This window comes from Cervus canadensis, chromosome 24 (assembly GCF_019320065.1).
Source record: "Cervus canadensis isolate Bull #8, Minnesota chromosome 24, ASM1932006v1, whole genome shotgun sequence".
Classification (NCBI taxonomy): Eukaryota; Metazoa; Chordata; class Mammalia; order Artiodactyla; family Cervidae; genus Cervus; species Cervus canadensis.
The window spans coordinates 48,307,334-48,331,720 of record NC_057409.1 but is presented as its reverse complement, the minus strand read 5'-3'; the positions used below and the strand labels follow the sequence as shown (position 1 = coordinate 48,331,720).

General features: G+C 34.6%; 1 protein-coding gene across 2 annotated transcripts in view; it reads right to left on the bottom strand.

Annotated features, from left to right (window-relative positions):
- Window positions 1-4,897: 4,897 nt before the first annotated feature.
- The window catches only part of PGAP1 (post-GPI attachment to proteins inositol deacylase 1), a 76,432-nt gene continuing 56,942 nt past the window's right edge, over window positions 4,898-24,387 (bottom strand). The window contains exons 20-27 of one of the 2 annotated variants that reach the window (XM_043445054.1): window positions 23,428-23,521; window positions 20,203-20,293; window positions 19,199-19,396; window positions 17,902-18,037; window positions 15,841-15,891; window positions 15,198-15,385; window positions 13,623-13,727; window positions 4,898-12,586 (exon numbers count right to left, since the gene is read on the bottom strand). In XM_043445054.1, the coding sequence (XP_043300989.1) occupies window positions 12,448-12,586; window positions 13,623-13,727; window positions 15,198-15,385; window positions 15,841-15,891; window positions 17,902-18,037; window positions 19,199-19,396; window positions 20,203-20,293; window positions 23,428-23,521 (1,002 nt within the window). In that variant the 3' untranslated portion in view covers window positions 4,898-12,447. The remainder of the gene's footprint in view (window positions 12,587-13,622; window positions 13,728-15,197; window positions 15,386-15,840; window positions 15,892-17,901; window positions 18,038-19,198; window positions 19,397-20,202; window positions 20,294-23,427; window positions 23,522-24,387) is intronic. The other variant, XM_043445055.1, reaches the window with a different exon arrangement.

Sequence of the window (24,387 nt, the reverse complement as noted above, 5' to 3'; positions counted from 1 at the left end):
TTCATGTTTTTATGGGAATACCAGACCACCTGACCTGCCTCTTGAGAAACCTTACGCAGGTCAGGAAGCAACGGTTAGAACTGGACATGGAACAACAGACTGGTTCCAAATAGGAAAAGGAGTACGTCAAGGCTGAATATTGTCACCCTGCTTATTTAACTTATATGCAGAGTACACCATGAGATACACTGGGCTGGAGGAAGCAAAAGCTGGAATCAAGATTGCCAGGAGAAATATCAATAACCTCAGATATGCAGGTGACACCACCCTTATGGCAGAAAGTGAAGAGGAACTAAAAAGCCTCTTGATGAAAGTGAAAGAGGAAAGTGAAAAAGTTGACTTAAAGCTTAACATTCAGAAAACTAAGATCATGGCATCTGGTCCCCATCACTTCATGGGAAATAGATGGGAAATGAGTGGAAACAGTGGCTGACTTTATTTTTCCGGGCTCCAAAATCACTGCAGATGGTGACTGCAGCCATGAAATTAAAAGACGCTTACTCCTTGGAAGGAACGTTATGACCAACCTAGACAGCATATTGAAAAGCAGAGACATTACTTTGTCAACAAAGGTCTGTCTTTTCAAGGCTATGGTTTTTCCAGTGATCATGTATGGATGTGAGAGTTGGACTGTGAAGAAAGCTGAGCGCCGAAGAATTGATGCTTTTGAACTGTGGTGTTGGAGAAGACTCTTGAGAGTTCCTTGGACTGCAAGGAGATCCAACCAGTCCATCCTAAAGGAGATCAGTCCTGGGTGTTCATTGGAAAGACTGATGCTAAAGCTGAAACTCCAATCCTTTGGCCACCTGATGAGAAAAACTGACTCATTTGAGAAGACCCTGATGCTGGGAAAGATTGAAGGCAGGAGGAGAAGGGGACGACAGAGGATGAGATGGTTGGATGGCATCACCGACTTGATGGACATGGGTCTGGGTAAACTCCAGGAGTTGGTGATGGACAGGAAGGCCTAGTGTGCTGCGGTTCATGGGTCCACAAAGAGTTGGACACGACTGAGCAACAGAACTGACGGATTCTAACAAATTAACCTACTAGCATTTTATACATGGATTGATACCAATGAGCTCACTTCCTAAGCCTTTTTCACAGCTGATCATACACTGTGTGGGATATATTCCGAGCGAAGAGGGAGAACTCTACAGCTTGTTGGAGGATGACAGAGCACGCCACTAGTTTTTTCATTCACTTGTTATTCTGAGCATTTTGTGACACTGCAGTACCCGTGAGCCAGTTAAAATTCATGCCTTATACTATTTACCATATCATCTAGTTTTAACTAACATAACTGTCACAAAATAAAGCAGCTTAAAACACACAAGAAACTACTCCTTAAAACAAAATTTAAAAATAATACCAGTAATGCAGGTACAAATCAACAAAATTTATCAGTGTCTATACCTCTAGTCTTTTGTCATTAAGGCTCATTAAGAATTAAAAATGGTAATTTTACCATATCTGATGCTATTTCTATATTAAAATTACATATATTATATACAATAAAATTACACATCACAATTGTATATCATTAAACTTTATGCATTATTATAGTAGCATTATGTTTATGGGGGCAGAGTTCAAACTTTTTAAAAGGGTATACAGCCAAAAAAGTTTGGTTATCATTGTCCAAGACAACCATATTTCATTTTACAGTACTCTATGGATCTGTAATTTATAATTGCAATTAAACTTTTTTATTCTACTTAAAAATTAGCTAGAACAAAGCTTTTTCAATGCAGTGAATATTACATATTCCTAGTTTAAAATACATTTTAAAATTCCTAGTTTAAATTTAAACTAAATTTATGCATGTAAATGCATTTAAATTCCTAGTTTAAAATTATATTGCATGCTTTGGTTTTCTACAAAGAGTAAACCAAGATCCTTTCTTAACTAAAGTACTTTTTTGTCCAGCAGGTCAAACCTTTTATGGAAAGGTCTTCCTCTCTCCTCCATCCCAATCCTGTGTCACTTTCTTAAGAGCAACCATCTCTGTAATGTCTACCAGGTAAAATGCTGATATTTCCTGGTAAGCCAGGGAACAAAAAGAGTATGAATCATGAAGTTTCCTCCTCACATGGCTTCAAACTAAATATGAGCAACTCCAGAGTAAAAAGGCCTTTATTGTTTCAGTCAAATCTTGCACTTCAATCTCTAGATCATTCTAGCTGTTTTTCTCTAGAATGGCGCAAATGTTGTTTAGTTGCTAAGTTGTGACTGACTCTTTTGTGACCCCCATGGAATGTAGCCCGCCAGGCTCCTTTGTCCATGGGATTTCCTAGGCAAGAATACGGCAGTGGGATGCCATTTCCTTCTCCAGCGGATCTTCCTGACCCAGGGATTGAACACATATCTCCTGCATTGGCAGGCGGATTCTTTAGCACTGTGCCACCAGGGAAGCACTAATGGCACAAAATACTAAAGGTAAAAAGCATAATGACTGAATCTTTTTTAGCATGTGAATATACCTCATAAAACAATTTGATACCGAAGAATAGGCTGAATTATATACATGGATATTCAAATAAGCACTTAAGATTTTCATTTACACAATATACTATGACTTAAGTACATTTAGGAAGTCTAATGAAACTTAATTATTTCTCTAAACATATTCAAGAGGAATGCAAATCACTACAAGTATTTTTAAAAGCTCAATTTTATGCAATTTTGAGTTAGTTATTAATCCCAAACTATACACAATATGAAATCATATCTGTTGAAAGTATAGTAAAATGTTTCCATTCACTTGATAAGGCAAACTAGTCTACTAATCCTTAACTTCAGGCCATATCCAAATTCTAACTGTTCAAAACAAAAAGGAAAGAACAAAACCATCTCTAAACTAATTATAATCTCACACACACACTAACCCAGAAATGGGAGACTGTTTTCATCTTTTCTAAGGGTTGTTTAAAATTCAACCCAAGAATGGAGGGGCTTTTCTTTCACTGAAATATTTTATGTTTAGCAGCTCTTTCAATTAAAACTATGGCATAAATATCACTTAAGCATTTGTTGTTGTTGTATGGTAGGCATACTTCTAAAATGGATTCTCACTCTCTCTAGTGTACACACCTTGTATCATCCATGCCTCTTGAGTGTGTGTGGAATTTGTATATGGGAATATGATGCTATCTTACATGGCACAGAAGATTTTGCAGGTATAATTAAGGTTGGCTTTGAGTTAATCAAGAGAAATCATCTCAGTGGATCTGAGCTGCTAACAAGAGACCTCTAAATCTGGGCCTGAAGGTCAGAGACAAAGGAAGTTGAAGAGATTAAAAACGGGAGAGGAATTCTGCTGGTCTTGCAGGAGTAAACTGCCATTGTATCAAAGGCTCCACAGCAGGGAGCTCAGAAGTTGACTGAGCTGACTGTAGAGCCTCTCCATCTTCGGCTGCAAAGAATATAATCAATCTGATTCTGGTATTGACTCTCTGGTGATGTCCATGTGTAGAATCGTCTCTTGTGTTGTTGGAAGAGAGTGCTTTCTATGACCAGTGTGTTCTCCCAGCAAAACAGTTAGCCTTTGCCCTGCTTCATTTTGTACTCCACGGCCAAATTTGCCGGTTACTTCAGGTATCTCTTGACTTCCTACTTTTGCATTCCAGTCCCCTATGATGAAAAGGACATCTTTTTTTGGGTGTCAGTTCTAGGAGGTCTTGGAGATCACAGAATTGCTCAACTTCAGCTTCTCTGGCATTACTGGTTGGGGCATAGACTTGGATTACTATGATGTTGAATAGTTTGCCTTGGAAATGAACTGAGATCATTCTGTTGTTTTTGAGATTGCACCCAAGTACTGCACTTTGGACTCTCTTGTTGACTATGAAGGCTACTCCATGCCTTCTAAGGGAGGAAGTTGACAGCCAGCAAGAAAACAGGAACCTCCACCTGTAACTATCCCAATGAGTCTCAGATGGGACCACAGATCTCACTGATACCTTAATTTTAGAAATGTGATTCTGAGCAGAGAACCCAGCTGGTCTGTGCCCAGACTTCTGACCTACAGAATTGTGAGTAAATAAATAAGTGTTGTTTTAAGCTGTAAATTTTGTAATTTGCTACACAGCAATAAAAACTATAAAATATATCTCTTATGGAAAGAAAGTGAAGATGAAGTAAGAAAAAAAAAACTGATGGGAAAGGCCTTTGAGGCTTTCATGCTGTACACTCCAGTGGCTTCCACACTGGGTATTTCAAGATAATTCTCAAAGTATCCAAGGAAAATATTAAAGCTTCTAGATGTGTATTTCTCATCTTTAAAAATTACCCTTTGGGGGTATATTTAATAATATATACAATGTTAACACAAGCAAATAATTTATAAATGTTCATATATTTAGAGATGCTGGTTAAAATAATTTAGAAAACACCATTCTAATCACTATGTAAGAAGACATGTACCCCTCAAGAGATGTCCTACCCCATCTGACTCCTGCCATCCATTCTATAATAAAGTTTCTTGTTTAGTCACTAAGTCGTGTCCTCTTCTGTGACCCCACTGACTCTAGCCCACCAGGATCCTCTGTCCATGGGATTTCCCAGGCAAGGATACTGGAGTGGGCTGCCACTTCCTTCTCCAGGGAATCTTCCCGACCCAGGGGTCAAACCCACATCTCCTGCACTGGCAGGTAGATTCTTTATGACTGAGCCACCAAGGAAGCCTATATGGGAAGCTACAAAATACCAAATTGGGAAATATGAGAAATTTTCATATTTCCAATATTTACTGCAATGTATCATGTTTATCATGTTCCATGCTTAGGCATTTAAACTTCTGAAATGTTAGACATGCCATAAAGACATCATTTTCAAGGGGTTTTCCTGAGATGGTAGTGTGGAGTATGTGAACTGGTAAGCAATTCTGCACCATGTGTTTTTGTTCACCAAATTTATTGTTGAACATTCAGACCATCAAATTATGACAGATTAAAAAGAAAGCACCAAATAATGCTACACATTAATACCTGAGCGGGGACTGAAGGCAAATGTTCACCTATTAAACCCTACACCATAATGCTGGAACACAGACAAAAACATTCACAACACTCTAAGGAGTACAATAAATAGCACTTTTTGAGAATTACAACTAGTTAAATGTAATAATGTTAATTACACCATACAAAAAGTACACACAAAATTACACATAAATGTATTTAGTATACCATACATTGTACAAAGTATTGGAGAAGGTCATGCATGTTTAAAAGAAAAAATCTGCAAGATGACAATCATTTTTCAGGATATAAGATGAATTGTTTTGCACTGCTAAGTATTATTATGTGCTGCATTTTCTGAATGAGAATAAAATTACTGATTTGCAAATTAATGATTACTGAGTCTATCTCAGTATAACACATAGTTTGTCCTCTATAAACTTTTAACTATAATACAGAAACTGATGCAGGTTGACATGATAGCCATGTATCTTACTGTATTACATACCCTTGCCCAAACTATTTCCATCTCAATTTGACCATGCTTTAAGGAAAGACGTTTTCTTTCTAAACACTTCCAGAGAAACCTATATTTTTGTCTTTGATGGGAGGTAGTGAGGTTAAATGAGAAGAAAGAAAAATGCTGAGTTTATATTCAAAATTATAAATAAAAAATATAAAAAAAATTCTGAGATATGGGCATCTTTTAGCAGAGACCATGAACGTCCTATAAATGGAACAATTTGTTTTGACTGAAATTATATCCATTATTCTAAATTAGCATAATGAAAATGTAAGTCTTTACATTAAAAGAAAATCCATAAAAAACTGGGGCCAGTTTTCTCTTGGTATCTTAAAAATAATTAGGAAGAAAAAAGTAAAAGGGAAAATAATGTTTAAATATATACATGAGTTTGAGTTTATATTTAATGAAAAATCATTATTGGCTAAACTAACTTTGATATACAAGGGTCAATAATCTGAGGGAAAAAAATAAGTACATGTCTTAAAGAATCCATGTCTTTGATAGATTATTCATTAAAAAGACAAAAAAATACATTTTCAGGTTATGTTTTCATGTGTATTATTCTCAGAAATGCCACCATCTTTTCCTAAAATAAATTTATTTTCGAAAACTGTAGCCAAACTTAGTTTTCTACATCTATGAAGTTTAAGTTAATTTTAATTTGAAATGGGAACTATGGAGATTAAGAGAGGCCTGTGGAGCAATAGTTTAGCTTATACTAAGGGAAATACTGATTAACTGTTATTTAAAATTTTTTACTTTACCAGCCTCAAAGAAAAGGATTTGGGGCCAATTTGAGAAGACCACCAATAATAAAATATATAATTATAAAACTTCAGGGCATTCTTTCAGCATTTTAAGGCACGGTCTGCTTTATCCCAAACAACTATAAGTTCAAGGTCACAGTGTTAATATGCATTCAATTTTGGTCTGGTTTTTCACGGGTATGTTGCTACATTTATAGTTAGCCATAAGCTTAAGAAATGGTAATACAATCACTTCAAAACAACATATCTAAATCATTTTTATATTTTTTAAAATGTAAATACACATTTATATACACTAAAAATTGGATTTTTCTCCTTCTACAGTAGAGGCAAAGAAGATTATTTGTACCAATATTCCAATAAATACATATCTGATTATAAAGAAAACATGGTTATGTTAAATACAGGCATCTCCTATTTAGGATAAAACTATTCAACACAAAGGACAAACTCATTCCAAAAATAATGTTCACTGAATTTTTAGATCTTATACATCATCTTTTTATTATCATCTACCCCCACCAGATAATTGGATAATCAAGGCCAAACATTTGAATATTTGGCTTTATCTGTTGCTTCCTTACTTCCATGATGCAAACTGCATCAACATGCCTGGGCAGAGAACCAGTTAACTGACATTAAATTATGGGGAAAACTGTGATATGAGGGACTGAAATTCCCTGTGAAAATTTCTACAGGAGAGGAATTAAAGAATTTCAACCATATAAACACAACAGTTTCTGAATCTATCCTATTCTGGCTTTTCTCTCATGAGTACACTCCCACATCAATGTTAACACTTCAGCATGAACATCTTGATTGTCTTTATATTTTCCTTTAAGATGCATTTTACAATGCTTACTTCATTGTACTATGTTGCATTCCAGTGGATAAATTTCCCCTGTGTGACTATATATAGGGAATGAATGGAAAAACATAGAAAATAAAAGAAATTCCATGAAAAACTTTTATTACATAAATGAGAGACACCTGTACTAAAAATGATCAGGGCAATAGAATTTAAAGTTTTACAGAATGAATCTGAAACAAGATTACCTAAATGATTTCTTCAACCAATTACTGAAAAATCATTATCAGGTAAACTAATTTTCATCCAATAAAACCAGAAAACACTATTTCAGAAATCAGACAAAATAGAATACACTATGCTATTAAGCTTCACATATTTTCAAAGAAAAATCAGGATACAGAATATAAATTTTGATGACTTGCGTATTTAATATAAGTCCTAGAAGAAAAATACTGAAAAGATTATTTTTGTTTTAATCCCAGTGTGGTAAGAAAGTAAGAAAAGTTTATTGGCACAGATATCTGGAGGTATTTTAAAATTTCATTTAGCTTTGGTGGCAAAGTGTGTTTTGCTAACCATATGAATACAGTTCTATTTTCAATGCAGAGCTTTATGCTAAAAAAAAGTCAAATGTGTTTTTTTTCCCCTAAAAACAGGGATGTAAAAAGTCCAATATGAAACAAAACAAGTACAACATGAAATACAAAACATGCCTATCATTTAGGCTTTTGAATAATAGTTCTATGCTTTGTCTATAAATCTTTTACTAGTAACATTTCTACTATATAAATACTAAAAACCAAAATAACACTAAAAAAATTAGCATATGAACTTTACAAAAATGGCTACTTACTTCTAGAGTTCTTCAACTAGGATTAGGGTTCACATACGCAAACAAATTTGCACTAACTAATCAAACTACATCAACAGATACAGTTTTTCAGAAGTGTTCCAAGTTACAATGTACAGAATGAGTGCAGAATAAATCTGACTCATATATATCAAGTCCCAAAGAAAGTCATTAGAAATTAACTGGTTACTTGGTATTTCAAAACAGTCATTTTTGGCAGCATAACATGCGAAACACTTTTAGAAAGTATTGCACTTCATTTAAAAAATTTCAGCTAGAGACAATGTAATCAAGATGTATCAATAGCTTAGAATATAATCTAACTTTTTAAACTGATGTTACCAATTCAGGTGTATTGCTACACTTCTACTATAAATGAAATAACAGTTTATTCTATTTCCAAATTTTGTTCCATTCTTCAGACTAAGTTACTAATATATAAAATTCAGTCATCTGTAATCATAATTTATAAAAAATGTGAATTCTTGAGCATTTAGAGTACACATACTCAGATTTGGATTACTGATTTGACTTTTCTTTCCTATTATTCTTATTAAAAGTAAAGAACATAAGTAGCCTTACAAGTTTTCTATTTCCTCAGGCTGTTAAAATATACTGTGAAAGAATGTATGAGTAATAATGTATTAAGCAAAAGTTCATTACAGAACTTGAAATGTCCTTTGTTCAAAAAGACTGGGATAAAATTTCAGCTCCTAATCATCTTAGCATTTTGTAAAAGTATCTCCTACATTTACCTTACACGGCAAGAAGTTTTCTGTCTGGGTCTAATTTCATAACACAAAGACTTTTATTGCTTCTTTTATTCCTGGGGAGTGCTATACTCTTCAAATTGACCCCCCCCAAAAAAACTTCACAAGGTTATCTTTTTTCCTATAATTTCATAAATCTAAAACACAGAGAAAACACAAAGTGATGATAAAAAATAATCACCAAATACCTTAGTCACAGAAGTCCCTACACACTAAAAAAATTCTTCCCAACTAGTTTTAATAATAAGTTACTAAAAAATTGCAAATGTGGCACTGTAAGTAAGGTTTTGCTCTAAACCTCACAATAAAGCAAGATATTACATTAATTTACACCTAATTCTTAAGATGAAAATACAGGCCAATTGAATGGTCTGGGATTCAGCAATCAACAGTTCTAGCTTACCTCATCAACTCTGTGTTTTCCTATTTCTCCAGAGCTTTCAAGAATAAACTGAAAACTGAGTTTTACCTTTAGTTGTTTTATTTCCCTTGACCACCTTCTGTAAGAGATGCTAATCAACAATGAGGTGAAAAGAATACACTATGCTGTAAGTGAAAAATCTGAAGAGTTAAGAATAGGAACTAGATAGATAATGAACAAGTCAGATAATCTGTCTCATGAAAGTATGTGTGTGTGGTGAAAATGTGTAGCATCTGCATGAGTGGCAGGATAATCAACAAAAAGCATTTACTAGGCCTATTATAGTTCTTTATTTCTTTTCCTTACTGTATAGTCATGCAGATATTATAGTGTAGCTCAAACGAGAAGTACTCCATTATATACCTAGGAACTTATCTGACTGAACTATAAAAAAAATTAAAGATTAATCAATACATGATCAATATATACTGAAGAGACACAAAGTCAGTGTTAATCAGGCACAAATGGTTTTTTTTTTTTTTAGGACTAGTGTTTTAAATACTTTCATTCTGGTGAGGATCAAGAAAAGAGCTAGCAGAAATGGTGTAATTTCCAACACGAAAAAGATAAAGAAAAGTGTTAATAATTTCTATCATATTATCTGTTCCAAATTATAACAACAGTAACTCCAGAGGAGTCTTTAGAAACACTGAAAATACTCAGTGTTTGTCCTGTCCAGGCTATATCTGATCTAGGTATCAACAATAGGGTCTAGGAGTAATTTTTGTAAGTTAAAAACTCAAAAAAATCTAAATAAAGATGTTGAAACAGCAAAGCTCAGAAGTTTTCTAAATGAGACAATCCCTAACTGCCAATGAAGTTTCATTTTTAGTAACATTTCTGATAAACCTGTGCTGTTTTGCCAGCTAACAATATACGTCTTAGGTATGACTGGAAGAATGTGTAATTTAAAGACAAAGGACTTTCCTTTTCTCAAGCGATAGAAACATTAGTTTTACTAATCTTCAGAAAGAGCCTACCTTCTCATCTCTGATAGTTATTTGGGTTTAAATTAGGACTTGATGAAGACCCTGTGAAAATGAGACAGAGAGAGAGTGTGTGTGTGTGTGTGTGTGTGTGAGTGAGTGTGTGGTTTTGCGTAAGAACCCAAACTACTGTTGTTTATACATGCTTAATTAGAATCCTTTCTGTGGTCCTCAAATGAAATATTTTGTTGGAATAGGACTTTAGGACTACATGGTAACTACACTCACGTGAAAATATTTTCATGAAAATTAGTGTGCCCAGTCTGCTGCTTTAAAAGCTAACACACTACCCACAAATGAGAAATTTAAGCTTGTTACATTTTACCGATGAGCAGAAATGACTAAACAAGGAGACCTTAGATCACATAAACACAATAATTATAGCTGTCAATTGTGATCAAAGTACAGGCCAAATTAGAAGATTTTAATTAATGAATTTGCTTAGGTTCTGTATATGGAACTAAGTTCAGATTTAGAAATATTTAAATGACATGTTTAACCTGTAACTTGAAATACAACTACACCTGAGTGAAAAAACAAAAGACATCCTATGTGCGAAAGTTGTTACGAGCATGTGTATAGCTAAACCTAGGCATATGCATCCTTGTTTAAATATGTATGTGACATGTCACGGGAAAGTGTACTCTTTCCTTTCAGGTTTGAACACACAAGCATCTTGTATTTTAATCCCTTTTGATACTTTTAGCAAACAAACAAGAGCCTGGTATGCCTGCCATGTCTATTATGAGGTTATCACTTCGCTTTTTTTTTTTCACTTCCCTTTAATGATCTCAGCAAGTGAAAATATGAATACTGAACATAACGCTGAGAAAGAGAACAATAGAATAAAAAAACTTATAACTCTCAGAGATGACAGCAAGATCCTCTTCAACTGATGATAAAACGGTAACGGAGGAACAACTGAGAAAAGAAATGAGGTAACCCTCTACATGCAGTAAAATGGGGGTGACTCTCTAATAGGCAGTAACAGCTGAGAGGCCGTAATGGAATTCAGTTGCAATGGCAGGTAAAATGAACCTGGTACTCTTGGACATTCCTTGGCACTAACAAGGACACAAGTTCACAAGTGCAACTGTGAAGTTACTGGAATATACTTAAAAGGTTTTGGGTATTTACAGCATACACATCGGAAGGAAGGACTCTCTCACCCAGGTATACCCCAGCCTGAGTTATATCTGCTTTCTAAAAATGAGCTGAAATCTGAAATGAAATGTAAATGTTACTCTTATCTGTCAAATAGTAATTACCTTGGCAAATTAAGATTCTACTATTAAACCTAGTGACTAAATACTCCAACTTATTTAGGTATATTGTTTATACTTATGCTATTAATGGGTAACAGTTTTCCACTGCTATTCCATTAATAGTTTAATTCTACACATTAAATGTAGTACTGCATTTGATCATGCTGATTTTTTTTCCTATAGGAGACTAAAACTGAGGAAATGTAGAGTTTTTTTTCTGACTACTGGAATTTAGTTATTTTAATGACCCATCACAACCCGAGAGACTTGGCAATCATTGGGTCAATGAGTTAAATAAAATGGTACAGACTGAATGACTGAACTGCTCCAATGCCTATAAATAAATATCTATGAGAATTTGCTTCAAATTTAGCAATACATCTCTTCAATAGTCTCCTGATAATCACTAAGAACACAAAATAAGATTCTTATTTGAAAAGCAAGATTAAGTTTTTTTTTCATTAAGTTTTAAACTTGAATTATGTTTCCATTCACCAATCTTGCTTGGTTATCAAAAAACATGTCTCCTTTGAACTTAAAGCATATTTTCATAGATGTAAGAAAACAAAAGATCTATTTTGTTCACTCTGACAAAAACTAAAGATTGTGGCTATTTTATTTCTGATAAGGCAGTTTAAATTTCATTAATCTTTTAAGACTTATTTTTCAATATATATAATGTAGCAAATACAAAGTAACCCACTTCTCAGAAGAAAGCTTGATGAAATGAGCAGAATGTTTGAGGTGATGAGACAAAAAACAACGCTACATTTACTGAGTGTTTAGGAGAAGATCCTGGCATGGCCAATCAAGCAGACTAGCCATGCAGAGGAGTCCTCAAAGACAGTGGCCACCATATCCTTTTACTAATTTTTCAAAAATGACTAGTACACAGATGTCATACCACAAAACAGAACCATGCTTCAACTACTTTCCTCAAGCATTACAAAACTAATTTCCTATCTTCAACATTGTAAAAATAGACTTGTTTTCTCCAAAGGATCTTGCTGTCGACACTGATGGATCTGTGTTGTTCCCACTTAATACTGGCCCTAAAGGCATAAATTATCTTTATCATTCCTCAAATCCAATCTTACATAAAGTTGCATAATGCATGGAGTAAAAGAGGAATGAAGACAAAGCATGGAACCCTGTATAAGTGTGATGACCCAAAAGCAATCACACCAACAGCCAGAGGAAGTGGAAATTGTGAAGTAGTCTTCAATAATTTACTGTAAAGAGACAGAAATACAATTATAATGTTAACTTACTCAGTGAACAAAATCTGAATATATCAATCTTTTATACAGTTTTGTAAAGTATTCTATGTGATTTTAGATAAAGTAATTTTTCACATAAAGACTTTAACAGTCCATATTTTTAAAAAAATAAATTTTGGCTGGAAAAGAGAAAATTATTCTATTAAGTAAATAACCAGTTTTGCTTATTCTTTTAAATTTTAAGCACAAAAAAATACTAGTTGGACTTATATTCAGCAATTTGACTTCTTAGAGTTTTATCTTAATAAAAAAAATCAATAATGTTTACTAAGATATAGCTACAGAAATATTTATTTTCAACCTATTTAATATCAGCAAAAAACTTCAACCAAAAAAAAAAAAATCTTTAATTCCTAACAGGAGCATACAAGACAAGACACTAAATATTAAAAAATACTATCAAGAAAGACTGTCACCTTTTTACTCTGAAAACAGAGAAACTGAGGGATTAAGAAATTTACCGAAGGACACAAAGCCTTAGATTTAAACCCTAGATCTGCCTTATTTTAGAATATCTGCAACTATCTGCCAGAATCAACTGAAAACACTCTCAGAGCAAATAAGCAGTAAATGAAAGGTAAAATTTTATTATGGAAAATCTTAAACATATACATAAGTAGATTAACAGTACAATGAACCTCAAGGACCCATCCCCCAGCTTTAGAAATTATCAAGTCATGGCCAATTCTACTTCATCTATATTACTACCTACTTTCAAGTCCTGTATTTTCTTGGAAGCAAACTTGAATATCAAAAATTTTAAGGATTAACTTTTTAAAGAAAAAAATTATTATATACTAACAAATAAAACCCATAATTAAGAAAACATAATACATTTGCACATAAGCTGTATATTTGCAAATAAACCTAATTACTATTAAGGGATCACCTTTAGTATTGTCCATGTAATTAGGAACAAAAGGTATGTTCCAGACATAAAAGAATACCAGGAATAGATGAGAGAAAAATAAAGATTAAAAGACTATACCTTGACTTTATTGAAGTAGTGTAAGTATTTCCAAGAACTGCCATGGTTGGAATAAGGATAAATGCCAAAGGTTTGCATGGATCAGGATTAAGTTTAAAGTAATACCTAGATCAGAAAGAAAAAAAAAAAAACAACATAAATCAACAAAGCATAGCCCATCATTTTAAATTATCAGAATCAATCAATAAATTTCAAAAGCTTACAATGTGGATATAAGAAAGCTCTAAATTGCTCAAGAAATCATTGATAAATAAATTTTGCCCTACATCATCTTTATATTCAAGGTTTTAAATGGAGAATTATGTTCAGAAGCTACCAAAGGAAATGAAAATATCCAATATGGAAGCACTTCCTTTCTGTAAGTATATGCCTGAAAGGTCATATAGAGATAATATTTCATAAAACAAATTATTTAAAATATATTTAAATTGTTCTATTTAAATAAGATAAAAAAATAAAAGTTTACACAAAGTAACTGTCCCTTATTTTTTCTTTAAATTTATTGTCCCTTATTTTTTAAAATCCAAATTCTCATCTCTTGCATTGAATGAGATACTTACAGCCTTTCAGAATCATAAATTTGTGCTCCTGAGTGGTTTTCTCCCCAAATCTCTGATCAAAAATCTGGACCTTGATTAAAGTAAGGGACTTATTACTAAGTCACTTCAGTCATGTCTGACTCTTTGCATCCCTATGGACCATAACTTGCCAGGCTCCTCTGTCCAAGGGATTTTCTAGGCAAGAAAACTGGATTGGGTTGCCATATCCTCCTCAGGGGGATCTTCCCAACTCAGGGATTGAACCTGCATCTTTTAAGTCTCCTGCATTAGCAAACAAGTATTTTACTAACACTACCTGGGAAGCCCAAAATAAGGGACAGAGGAAGGATATTAACATCTGGTAACCAGTGATTTAATTTATTGAACTTGTTTTGATTCATCTGACTTTTCCAAAAAAACCACCTACAATATGTAGATAATTTGCAAATTTTACATCATTTCTAAAATCTATATTAGTCAGGAGCTCACTATTAACTGAATAAGGGAGTTTTTTTTAAAAAGACAATTTATTAAAAACTAAATATTCTAGAAATAACCTTAGAGGCATTTTTAGGCTTCATTTAACCTGGGACACAAATGACAGTTTTCAGTAGTGAAATACCTGATGTGTAGGACACATCAGAAAAGTACACACTTCCTTCATTATTTCTGTTATTTTAAATGTAGCATCTATCCTCCCCTCAATTTAATATAAAATTAATCGTAAGTAGAAAAATTAAAGCACTAACATTATGAATACTTAAGTCAGCAAAATGAAGCACATTTTCACATATTTCTAGACTCAAAAAAGGTTAAAGGAAAAGTAAAAAAATAGAATTCCCCCCTATTGGGCGGATTTTAGGGAAGTTTATATTCTCATGGAAAAAAAGAAAATGTGAATATGCTAAAAATAAATTTCAGGTGAAAGCTTCTTGTTCTTGAGAAGTTTTATGAATCATTAGGAATCTTGCAAGTCTCTATTTACAGATATTTATCACTTAAACACATAAATTATAACTATATAAATAAAACTTACCTAAGATTCTTTAGCCAATAAATTAAAGATGGCATGCTGAGTAATACAATCCATGTTAATAAGTTAATCAAAGTACTGTGCATGCGAAGACTATCTTCAGCATCACTGGCAGATAAACGGAGATGGTGTACTGCAGAGTCTTTATGGTGATTGGATTTTTTTTCACTTCTTCTCGAGTGTTTCGGATTCTATAAAGCAATAAAGCAAAAACATTGAGATATTAAGTAAAATTATGTACTCAATTTAGAATCATACTCAATTATCAAACAGCTGAATAAATACAGTTTTTCATTACCAAACTGATACGAAATACTGAAAGTATCTTATTTGAAAGTATTTTAAAACAGTTGTCAGTTATAAAACTTATTCCATTGACTTGCTATTTCCACTGCTAAGACTATATCCTCTTAAGTAATTACTTGAAATAAAATTTAAGAGATAATTTTGGTAACAAAAACAACTTAAGTACTAACATCAAATTAAATGACAATTTCTAAGTCTTATTTTAATATTCATTAGGTTCAATTTTCTTAAAGCTATTTAAATTCATAATACCTTCTAAATATTATAAAATTCTAACTTAAAAAAAAAATAAACGTTTATGTTTTTCCATGTTCTATAGAGTTATAAAAATAAAACTTACCACAGTCTGGCTGTTTTTAAAAGTTGTTAGGCTGGCTTGCAGATGAACAATCTATGAAAAAGAAAAGACATTAATTTTACTTTTATTTTGAAACAAAAAAACAACCATTTTTATTGAAATTGAGAAGCATTATAATTTGAAATTTTAAAATTCTAAATAAATAAAAATCCATTTCAACATTTAAAAACATTCTTTTAGAAAAGATAAATAATAGTTACATGTGCTTGCTATCATGGATTAAAAATCAGAAACAAAATACAAAATCAGAGTATGTTGGGGCTAGTATATAATGTTAATCTTTTCACACTGTGTGACCCTATGTTTGAACGGTGCCTTGCTAATGCAACTTAAAATGTCATGTAAGCCAAAAATTTGATTATATTCAGCACAGTATAAACATCTTAACAAGTGTTATATAATCTAAATCTTTGAAAATTGAAGCTCAATTATATAGGATGGTAAAATGTTTACAAGAACCTGGGAAAGTGTACAAATTTATTAGGTGTGCTTAAGTATTTGAGAAAGTTTTTCTTTTCTTTTTTTAAAATTTTTTAATAAATTTATTTATTTTAATTGGAGGCTAATTACTTTACAATATTGTAGTGGTTTTGCCATACATTGACTTGAATCCTCCATGGGTGTACATGTGTTCCCCATCCTGAACCCCCCTCCCACCTCCCTCCCCATCCCATCCCCCAGGGTCATCCCAGTGCACCAGCCCCGAGCACTTGTCTCATGCATCCAACCTGGACTGGCGATCTGTTTCACATATGATGATATACATGTTTCAATGCCACTCTCCCAAATCATCCCACCCTCGCCTTCTTCCACAGAGTCCAAAAGTCTGTTCTATACATCTGTGTCTCTTTTGCTGTTTTGCATATAGGGTATTGTTACCATCTTTCTAAATTCCATATATATGTGTTAGTATACTGTATTGGTGTTTTCCTTTCTGGCTTACTTCACTCTGTATAATAGGCTCCAGTTTCATCCATCTCATTAGAACTGATTCAAATGTATTCTTTTTAATGGCTAAGTAATATTCCATTGTGTATATGTACACAGCTGAGAGAGTTTTTCTTACTGTGTCAGTTGTTTGAAATATTCACCTAAAAAACTGAAAATATTGTATTTAGAAATCAAATTAACTTATATTTATAAATCAAAATAATTCTGAATAGTTTTTTCTGGTGGTCATACTTTTCCTTTGAAAACTGAAAGTAATTTATAATGGCATGTATTTAGTGATAAAGTGTTAGTTGCTCAGTTGTGTTTGTCTCTTTGTGACCCCATGGACTGCAGCCCATCAGGCTCCTCTGACCATGGGATCTTCCTGACCCAGGGATGGAACCTGGGTTGCCTGCATTGAAGGCAAATTCTTTATAGTCTGAGCCACCAGGGAAGCCCATTTGTAGTAAGTGCAGATGCAAATAAGTCTTTGCTAGGAAAAAAAAAAGTAAAAAAATTATTATCCTTTCTGATATCAACTAATTCTACATAAGGTTAATGTGGAGCTCATGCAACTATATAAACCTGAATTTTCCTGCAAAACTGTCAGTCTTTTTTAGAAGCGTTTTTCATTTCCTCAGTAAAATTACCAGCTTAATTATTTTTATCATCGTCTTACCATTCTTCAGCAACATTTGTAACATTCTACATGTTTCAGCATGTTTCAACAACTTGATCCCATTGACATAATGATTTATTTTGTCTATTATCCATGTTCAAAGAAAAGTTATGAACAAACTGTTTTAGGAGAATGTTTTTCTTTTTGAAAACATTATTTGCCAAAGCATCAAGTAATGTGAAACAGATTACATCTCCTCCCCTCCCTTTGTTTTTAACAAAGGAACTCAAATCAGATTAGTAACTTCAGTTCTACAGTTAACTTCATATATCTGAAATAGTTAAGATGTTAAAAAAAAAAACTTTACACATAAGCCTGTTATATAACAGAATGTTACTGCAACAGTGATTGAAAAAAAATTTTAACAACTATGGGTAATTCTATGCCTGCTTGATACACAACTCAGGCGTTCTTGCTTTATTGATTTGACATACCTTAAACACATAGTAAAGATAAGTAAGAAGTATGGCAAAGGCTCCACAAGTTGTCCAGCTAATGAGGATCAAAACAGTTGTCAAAATGGGCAAGTCTGGTGATATTATCTTGATATCTTTAGGAAGTTCAGAGGGTCTGGGATAACAAGAATAAAGATTTTAAAAGCATATTAACAGTTATTTAAACAGTCACAATTAAGGAGAAAACAGTATAGTGCTCTGCCAGCTTCTCCTTATTAATCTGCAAGCATTAAAGTGAAAGTGAAGTCACTCAGTCGTGTCCAACTCTTTGTGACCCCATGGACGGTAGCCTATCAGGCTCTGCGGTCCATGGGATTTTCCAGGCAAGAATACTGCAGTGGGCTGCCATTTCCTGCTCCAGGGGATCTTCCCAACCCAGGGATCGAACCCAGGTCTCCTGCATTGCAGACAGACGCTTTACCGTCTGAGCCACTAGGGAGGCCCTAATCTGCAAGCATTACTATAAGGTAAATAGTAAAGCTTTTTAAAATAAAGATGATGGTGTCACATATTTTAAAATTCTATTATATACTGTGATAGTTTCTCTTGCATTTAGATATACTATGAATAATATCAGTACTAAAAGAGAAAAAAATATTGTTAAAGATAGTTATTACTTATAGGCTCTGTACCATATAATTCTGATCTTGACATGAAAAGAAATCATTTTCTGTTTTTAAAGTCTCAAGGTCACTCAGACATCTTATAATGTTAATGTCAGAAGCACTTCAGAAGAAGTAGAGGAAGAAGTATCATGAGGAGAGTTAATTAACAGAAACCACATCACTGGTTTAACCTGAAAAACCTACCAGCAACTTCAAACCATGCCTTTGGATCATAGTAAAACTCTAGGCAATGCTTGTGGAACTCTTACACATGTCATCTAATCTGATTCTACATATCAAGATTGGAGTCTCTTGCCCTCAGGCTTGACTGAAAACCACCACTTAAATCATGCCAGAAAAAAAACACTTCCCCCTTGGAAAGATTTAAACGGTGAAATTTAAAAACACTCGGGCATTCTGTTAAACTTTTTCGATTTTTTGACCATCTTAAACACTATGGTCAAAATCAAATGTAGCATTTAACTTGAAATAAATCATTATCTATGACAGAAACGGAAGTTTGAACATTAACCCCATGCTTTGCTACTTACACATTTTTTCCTTAGACATTATATTTTAGTGAAAGCAAATTAATCTTAAGGTTCTCTATCAGAATATGATTTTTTCTTACTTAAGAGCAATAAGAAAGCTTTTAGTCACTCATTCTTTACCTTTTCAAAGCTAGCCACAATGAAGAAAGAAGTCTCACAGATGTAGAAGAGAGTAGGCCACCCCAGTAGGCAGTACATGTTCCAAACAGAAAAAGAATCAAAGATACAAGGGGGAAACACATACTCTGACTAGTTAAAACGATGGCATCTAATTCTGGTAACAGTAACATATCCCATAATTCTTTAAACCATTTATATCTGCGGATAAAAGGAAACAAACAAGAAATAAAAGCAAATGATTTAATAAAAGCAAAAAATCAACAACTCTCATTCAAGGATTTAGCATTTGAAGCGTTCAACCATTCACTAGAGTCCCCAAAGTTCCATGGTATTTAATTTGTAATTATCCTGAAAAAACAAACTTCAATTCCTTCTAAGGAACTAGTGAGTCTACTGATCTTCAAAGATCTGAGTCTTAAGTCTCAAAGCAGTTTTACTGCTCTCTATTAATCCTTGTATTGAAGTTATAAATGTTTTTTTTTTTTAAAGTTAGAAAGACAATAGCTAGTTATAACAACAGAAGAAAAGACATCTAAGTAATGCTTCTTAACCCTCCCCCGTCCCCCCGCCAAAAATCAGAATAAACTAAGAATGCAGTGTTAAGTAAGATAAAGAGATCTAAAATATACTTTGTATGGGAAGTAATAAAAAGTGTCTGAGGCACTGTCTTGTCAGTATCTTATAGCACTGTGTGTTCACAAATCTGGGATACCCAAAGATCATGGGCTGTATACATTCTTTTGGAAATGTTAAAGTCCTGGTATATTTACAGATTAAGTTTACACTGTAATAACTACTTTTCAATAAATACTTTTGAAATGGTTAAACTACTGAAGTAAACACTGATATGCTTATTTGGCCTTTGCCTAAGAGAAAAAATTCATTTATTAAAACAAGTCAATTGTCTTATTTGTATGAAAATTTATGCTCCATATTTGAGCCAAGCATAATATTGTATACATAAAACCAAATTAAAAATCATTATCACAGATAATAAAACTTACCCCAACAGAAACTTAACCATAATTACAAAAGGATCAACTTTGTATGGTTTGGCTTCTTTATCCAACATAGCAGCATATTCTAAGCAATGACCTAGTGATTAAAAATATATATATGTAGTAAAGAACTCACAGTAATTAAGTATGAGACATAGTATATCCTGCATTGTTTACAAGAACACCATATTACATGTGAGAAAGCAAGAGTCTGTATTACTCTAATTTGAAATACAATCAAAACTACAATGAAGTACCACCTCATTCTGGTCAGAATGGCTCACTAAAAACTCCACAAATAGTAATTGCTAGAGAGGATGAAATGGAGAAGGAAATGACAACCCACTCCAGGATCCCTGCCTGGGAAATCTCATGGGCAAAGGAGCCCTGCAGGCTACAGTCCACGGGGTCACAAAAGGAGCTGGACACGACTGAGTGGACTTGCACTGCAGAGACGATGTGGAGAAAACAATATACCTTCTACACTGTTGATGGAAGTGGAAGTTGGTGCAGCCACTATAGAAAACAGTATGAGGTTCTTTAAAACCTAAAAATTGAACTACTCTATGATCCAGAATCACAGGCAGAATGCATGCAGGTCAAGAAGCAACAGTTCTAACAGGGCATGGAACAACGGACTGGTTCCAAAATGGGAAAGGAGTATGTCAAGGCTGTATATTGTCACCCTGCTTATTTAACTTCCAAGCAGAGTACATCATGAGAAACGCTGGGTTGGATGAAGCACAAGCTGGAATCAAGACTGCTGAAAGAAATATCAATAACCTCAGATATGCAGATGACACCACCCTTATGGCAGAAAGCGAAGAGGAACTAAAGAGCCTCTTGATGAAAGTGAAAGACGAGAGTGAAAAAGCTAACTTAAAATTTGACATTCAAAAAATGAAGATCATGGCATCTGGTCCCATCACTTCATGGCAAATAGATGGGAAACAACGGAAACAGTGACACACTATTTTCTTGGGCTCCAAAATCACTGCAGATGGTGACTGCAGCCGTGAAATTAAAAGACGCTTACTCCTTGGAAGGAAAGCTATGACCAACCTAGACAGCATATTAAAAAGCAGAGACATTACTTTGTCAACAAAGGTCCGTCTAGTCAAGGCTATGATTTTTCCAGTGGTCATGTATGGATGTGAGAGTTGGACTGTGAAGAAAGCTGAGCACCGAAGAACTGATGGTTTTGAACTGTGGTGTTGGAGAAGACTCTTGAGAGTCCCTTGGACTGCAAGGAGATCCAACCAGTCCATCCTAAAGGAGATTAGTCCTGGGTGTTCATTGGAAGGACTGAGGCTGAAGCTGAAATTTCAATACTTTGGCCACCTGATGCGAACACATCTGCAAAGACCCTGATGCTGGGAAAGATTGAGGGCAGGAGGAGAAGGGGACAAGGGGGACAAGGGGACAAGGAGAGGATGAGACAGTTGGATGGCATCACTGACTCGATGGACATGTTTGAGTAAACTCTGGGAGTTGGTGATGGACAGGGAAGCCTAGCAGGCTGCGGTTCATGGGGTTGCAGAGTCGGACACGACTGAGCGACTGAACTGAAGTGAACTGAAACTAAGAAGAATGAGGTGTCTCTTTTTAAAAAATTATACTCAAGTATAGGAGATGTAATATTTCCAGAATAATATTTTAATTAAAAGGTTGGATCTGACTAGATAACACTAAATGTTACTTCCTTCGTCCTGGAAGATAAGCTAAATCAGGTTAAAATGAACTGTAAGTTCAGTTAGTAAGTAAAGTGAAGGAGGAGAGTGAAAAATGAACAGTAAAGGCAGACTTAAAACGGCCAGCAGTCACTGAAAGGAAAGGAGTAGCTTTGAGAGGACTTGGCAATTCGGAAGTCGTGGAGGGGTTCTGGACTGCCTTTGCGTGCTTCGGCTCCACTCTGTTGTTACCGCCCAAGCCCAGCGAGCGCACAAGGCTCCTGGGAGACTGTTCTAACTGCTGCACTCTGTATGTGAAAGTCACTCCAGCACATCAGACTCATGTGACCCCTTTGTGACCTCTGTAGCCCGCCAGGCTCCTCCATCCATGGGATTTTCCAGGCAAGAATACTGGAGCGGGTTGCCATTTCCTTCTCCAGGGGATCTTCCCGACCCAGGGATTGAACCCGGGTCTCCCACACTGCAGGTGGACTCGTTACCATCTGAACCACCAGGGAAGCCCTTTTTTACTGTACTCTAGAAAGGCCTTTGTCCAAGGTACAGTACAGTCTATGTTTTCTTCTCCAGATCCATTTTCTACCCTTTACTTTGCTCTGAATTCTGGGAGGCTGACTTCTATGAACTGGTTTCTAGTTGGGTTTGGTGAATGACAAGCACTGGCAGTTAGGAGGGGAGACGGAAACAGAGTTAGTGCATTTGTTTCCCTGCCTTCTCCCTGCTGAGACACACACGGACGGCAGCTGCAGCATTTCTGTGCCTAACGCTCAGGTGCAGTACTGCTGCTTTTTCCTACAGCTCTGGAGGTTTGCTCCCTCCTTTGTCCTGGTATCGGATGGCTTTGTTGCTAATTTGGTATTTTGTCATTTGTTGTGGGTTTCCCTTTTCCTTACACAAACCTTTGAAACAATTCCTTCAACTAAAATCTCAGTTATTCCATTCAATGTACCAGGACCTAACTGATACAGTTGATAACAGTTCAGATATTATGCTGATTGCCAGCTATGTGCCTGGCCCCACGTCAGGCACTGGGAATAGAATGGAGAACAAAAGCCACGTCAACGAGTTTCTATTTCTTAAAGAGATCCTCAGAACAGAGAGAATAAACTTTAGACAAAAGGGTGTAAAATGGAGAAAACAAGTAAGTAACTTTCATGGGCACCTCTTAAAACTTAAAGAGGATCTCAAATGCCTGTGAACTTGAGAGAGAAGGGTTGTGAAATCTTCAAGAAACTGATGTTGACATGTACACACTGCTTTATTTAAAATAGATAACCAACAAGGACCTACTGAATAGCACAGGGAACTCTGCTCAATATTACATAACAACTTAATGGGAAAAGAATTTGCAAAATAGCTACGTATATATGTATAACTGAACCACTTGATGTATACCTGAAACTAACACATCATTGTTAATCAACTTTACCCCAATAAAAACAAGGAAATTGATATGTCCTCATTAGCTACATATGGGATAAAAAAATTAGTAAAGAAGCACTAGGGAAGGAATAGAGGGAGAGAGGAATAGAAACATTCTTACCTGTCGAGAAAAGAGAGTATAACTGTCCTCCATAAGCAAGAAGGATACTAGATATGACATAAGCAGGAAGCGCTCCACCATGAAATCTAACTACCTGGAAAACAGACAAATGGGAAATTTCTGAATGTTAATGTTAATGACATAAGTATATTTTCACATGAAATAAACCTGCTGTTCTCCACTTTATACGTTTTCTGACACGACCACAAAAATATCTCCAGTAATGGGCACAAAAATTCTATGTAAAATAAATGCTAAGAATATATGGTATATCAGAAATGTTTATCTAAATTTTTATCAAATGCATAAAAGAGATAATATATAACTGAGTAGCATATGTTGCAAACTTTTTTATAAGATATGCTTGTTAAGCAAATCAGGAAAGGAGTACATCAAGGCTATATATTGTCACCTTGCTTATTTAACTTATATGCAGTGTATATCATATGAAATGCTGGGCTGGATTACGCACAAGCTGGAATCAAGATTGCTGGGAGAAATATCAATAACCTCAGATATGCAGATGATATCACCCTTATGGCAGAAAGCGAAGAGGAACTAAAGAGCCTCTTGAAAGTGAAAGAGCAGTGTGAAAAAGTTGACTTAAAACTCAACATTCAGAAAACTAAGATCATGGCATCCGGTCCCATCACTTCATGGGAAATAGATGGGAAACAATGGAAACAGTGACAGATTTTATTTTCTTGGGCTCCAAAATCACTGTGGGCGGTGACTGCAGCCATGATATTAAAAGATGCTTGCTCCTTGGAAGAAAAGCTATGACAAACCTAGACAGCATTATTAAAAACCAGAGACGTTACTTTGCCAACAAAGGTCTGTCTAGTCGAAGCTATGGTTTTTCCAGTAGTCATGTATGGATTGAGAGCTGGACAATAAAAAAGGCTGAGCACTGAAGAATTGATGCCTTCAAACTGCGGCGCTGGCAGACTCTTGTCTTGA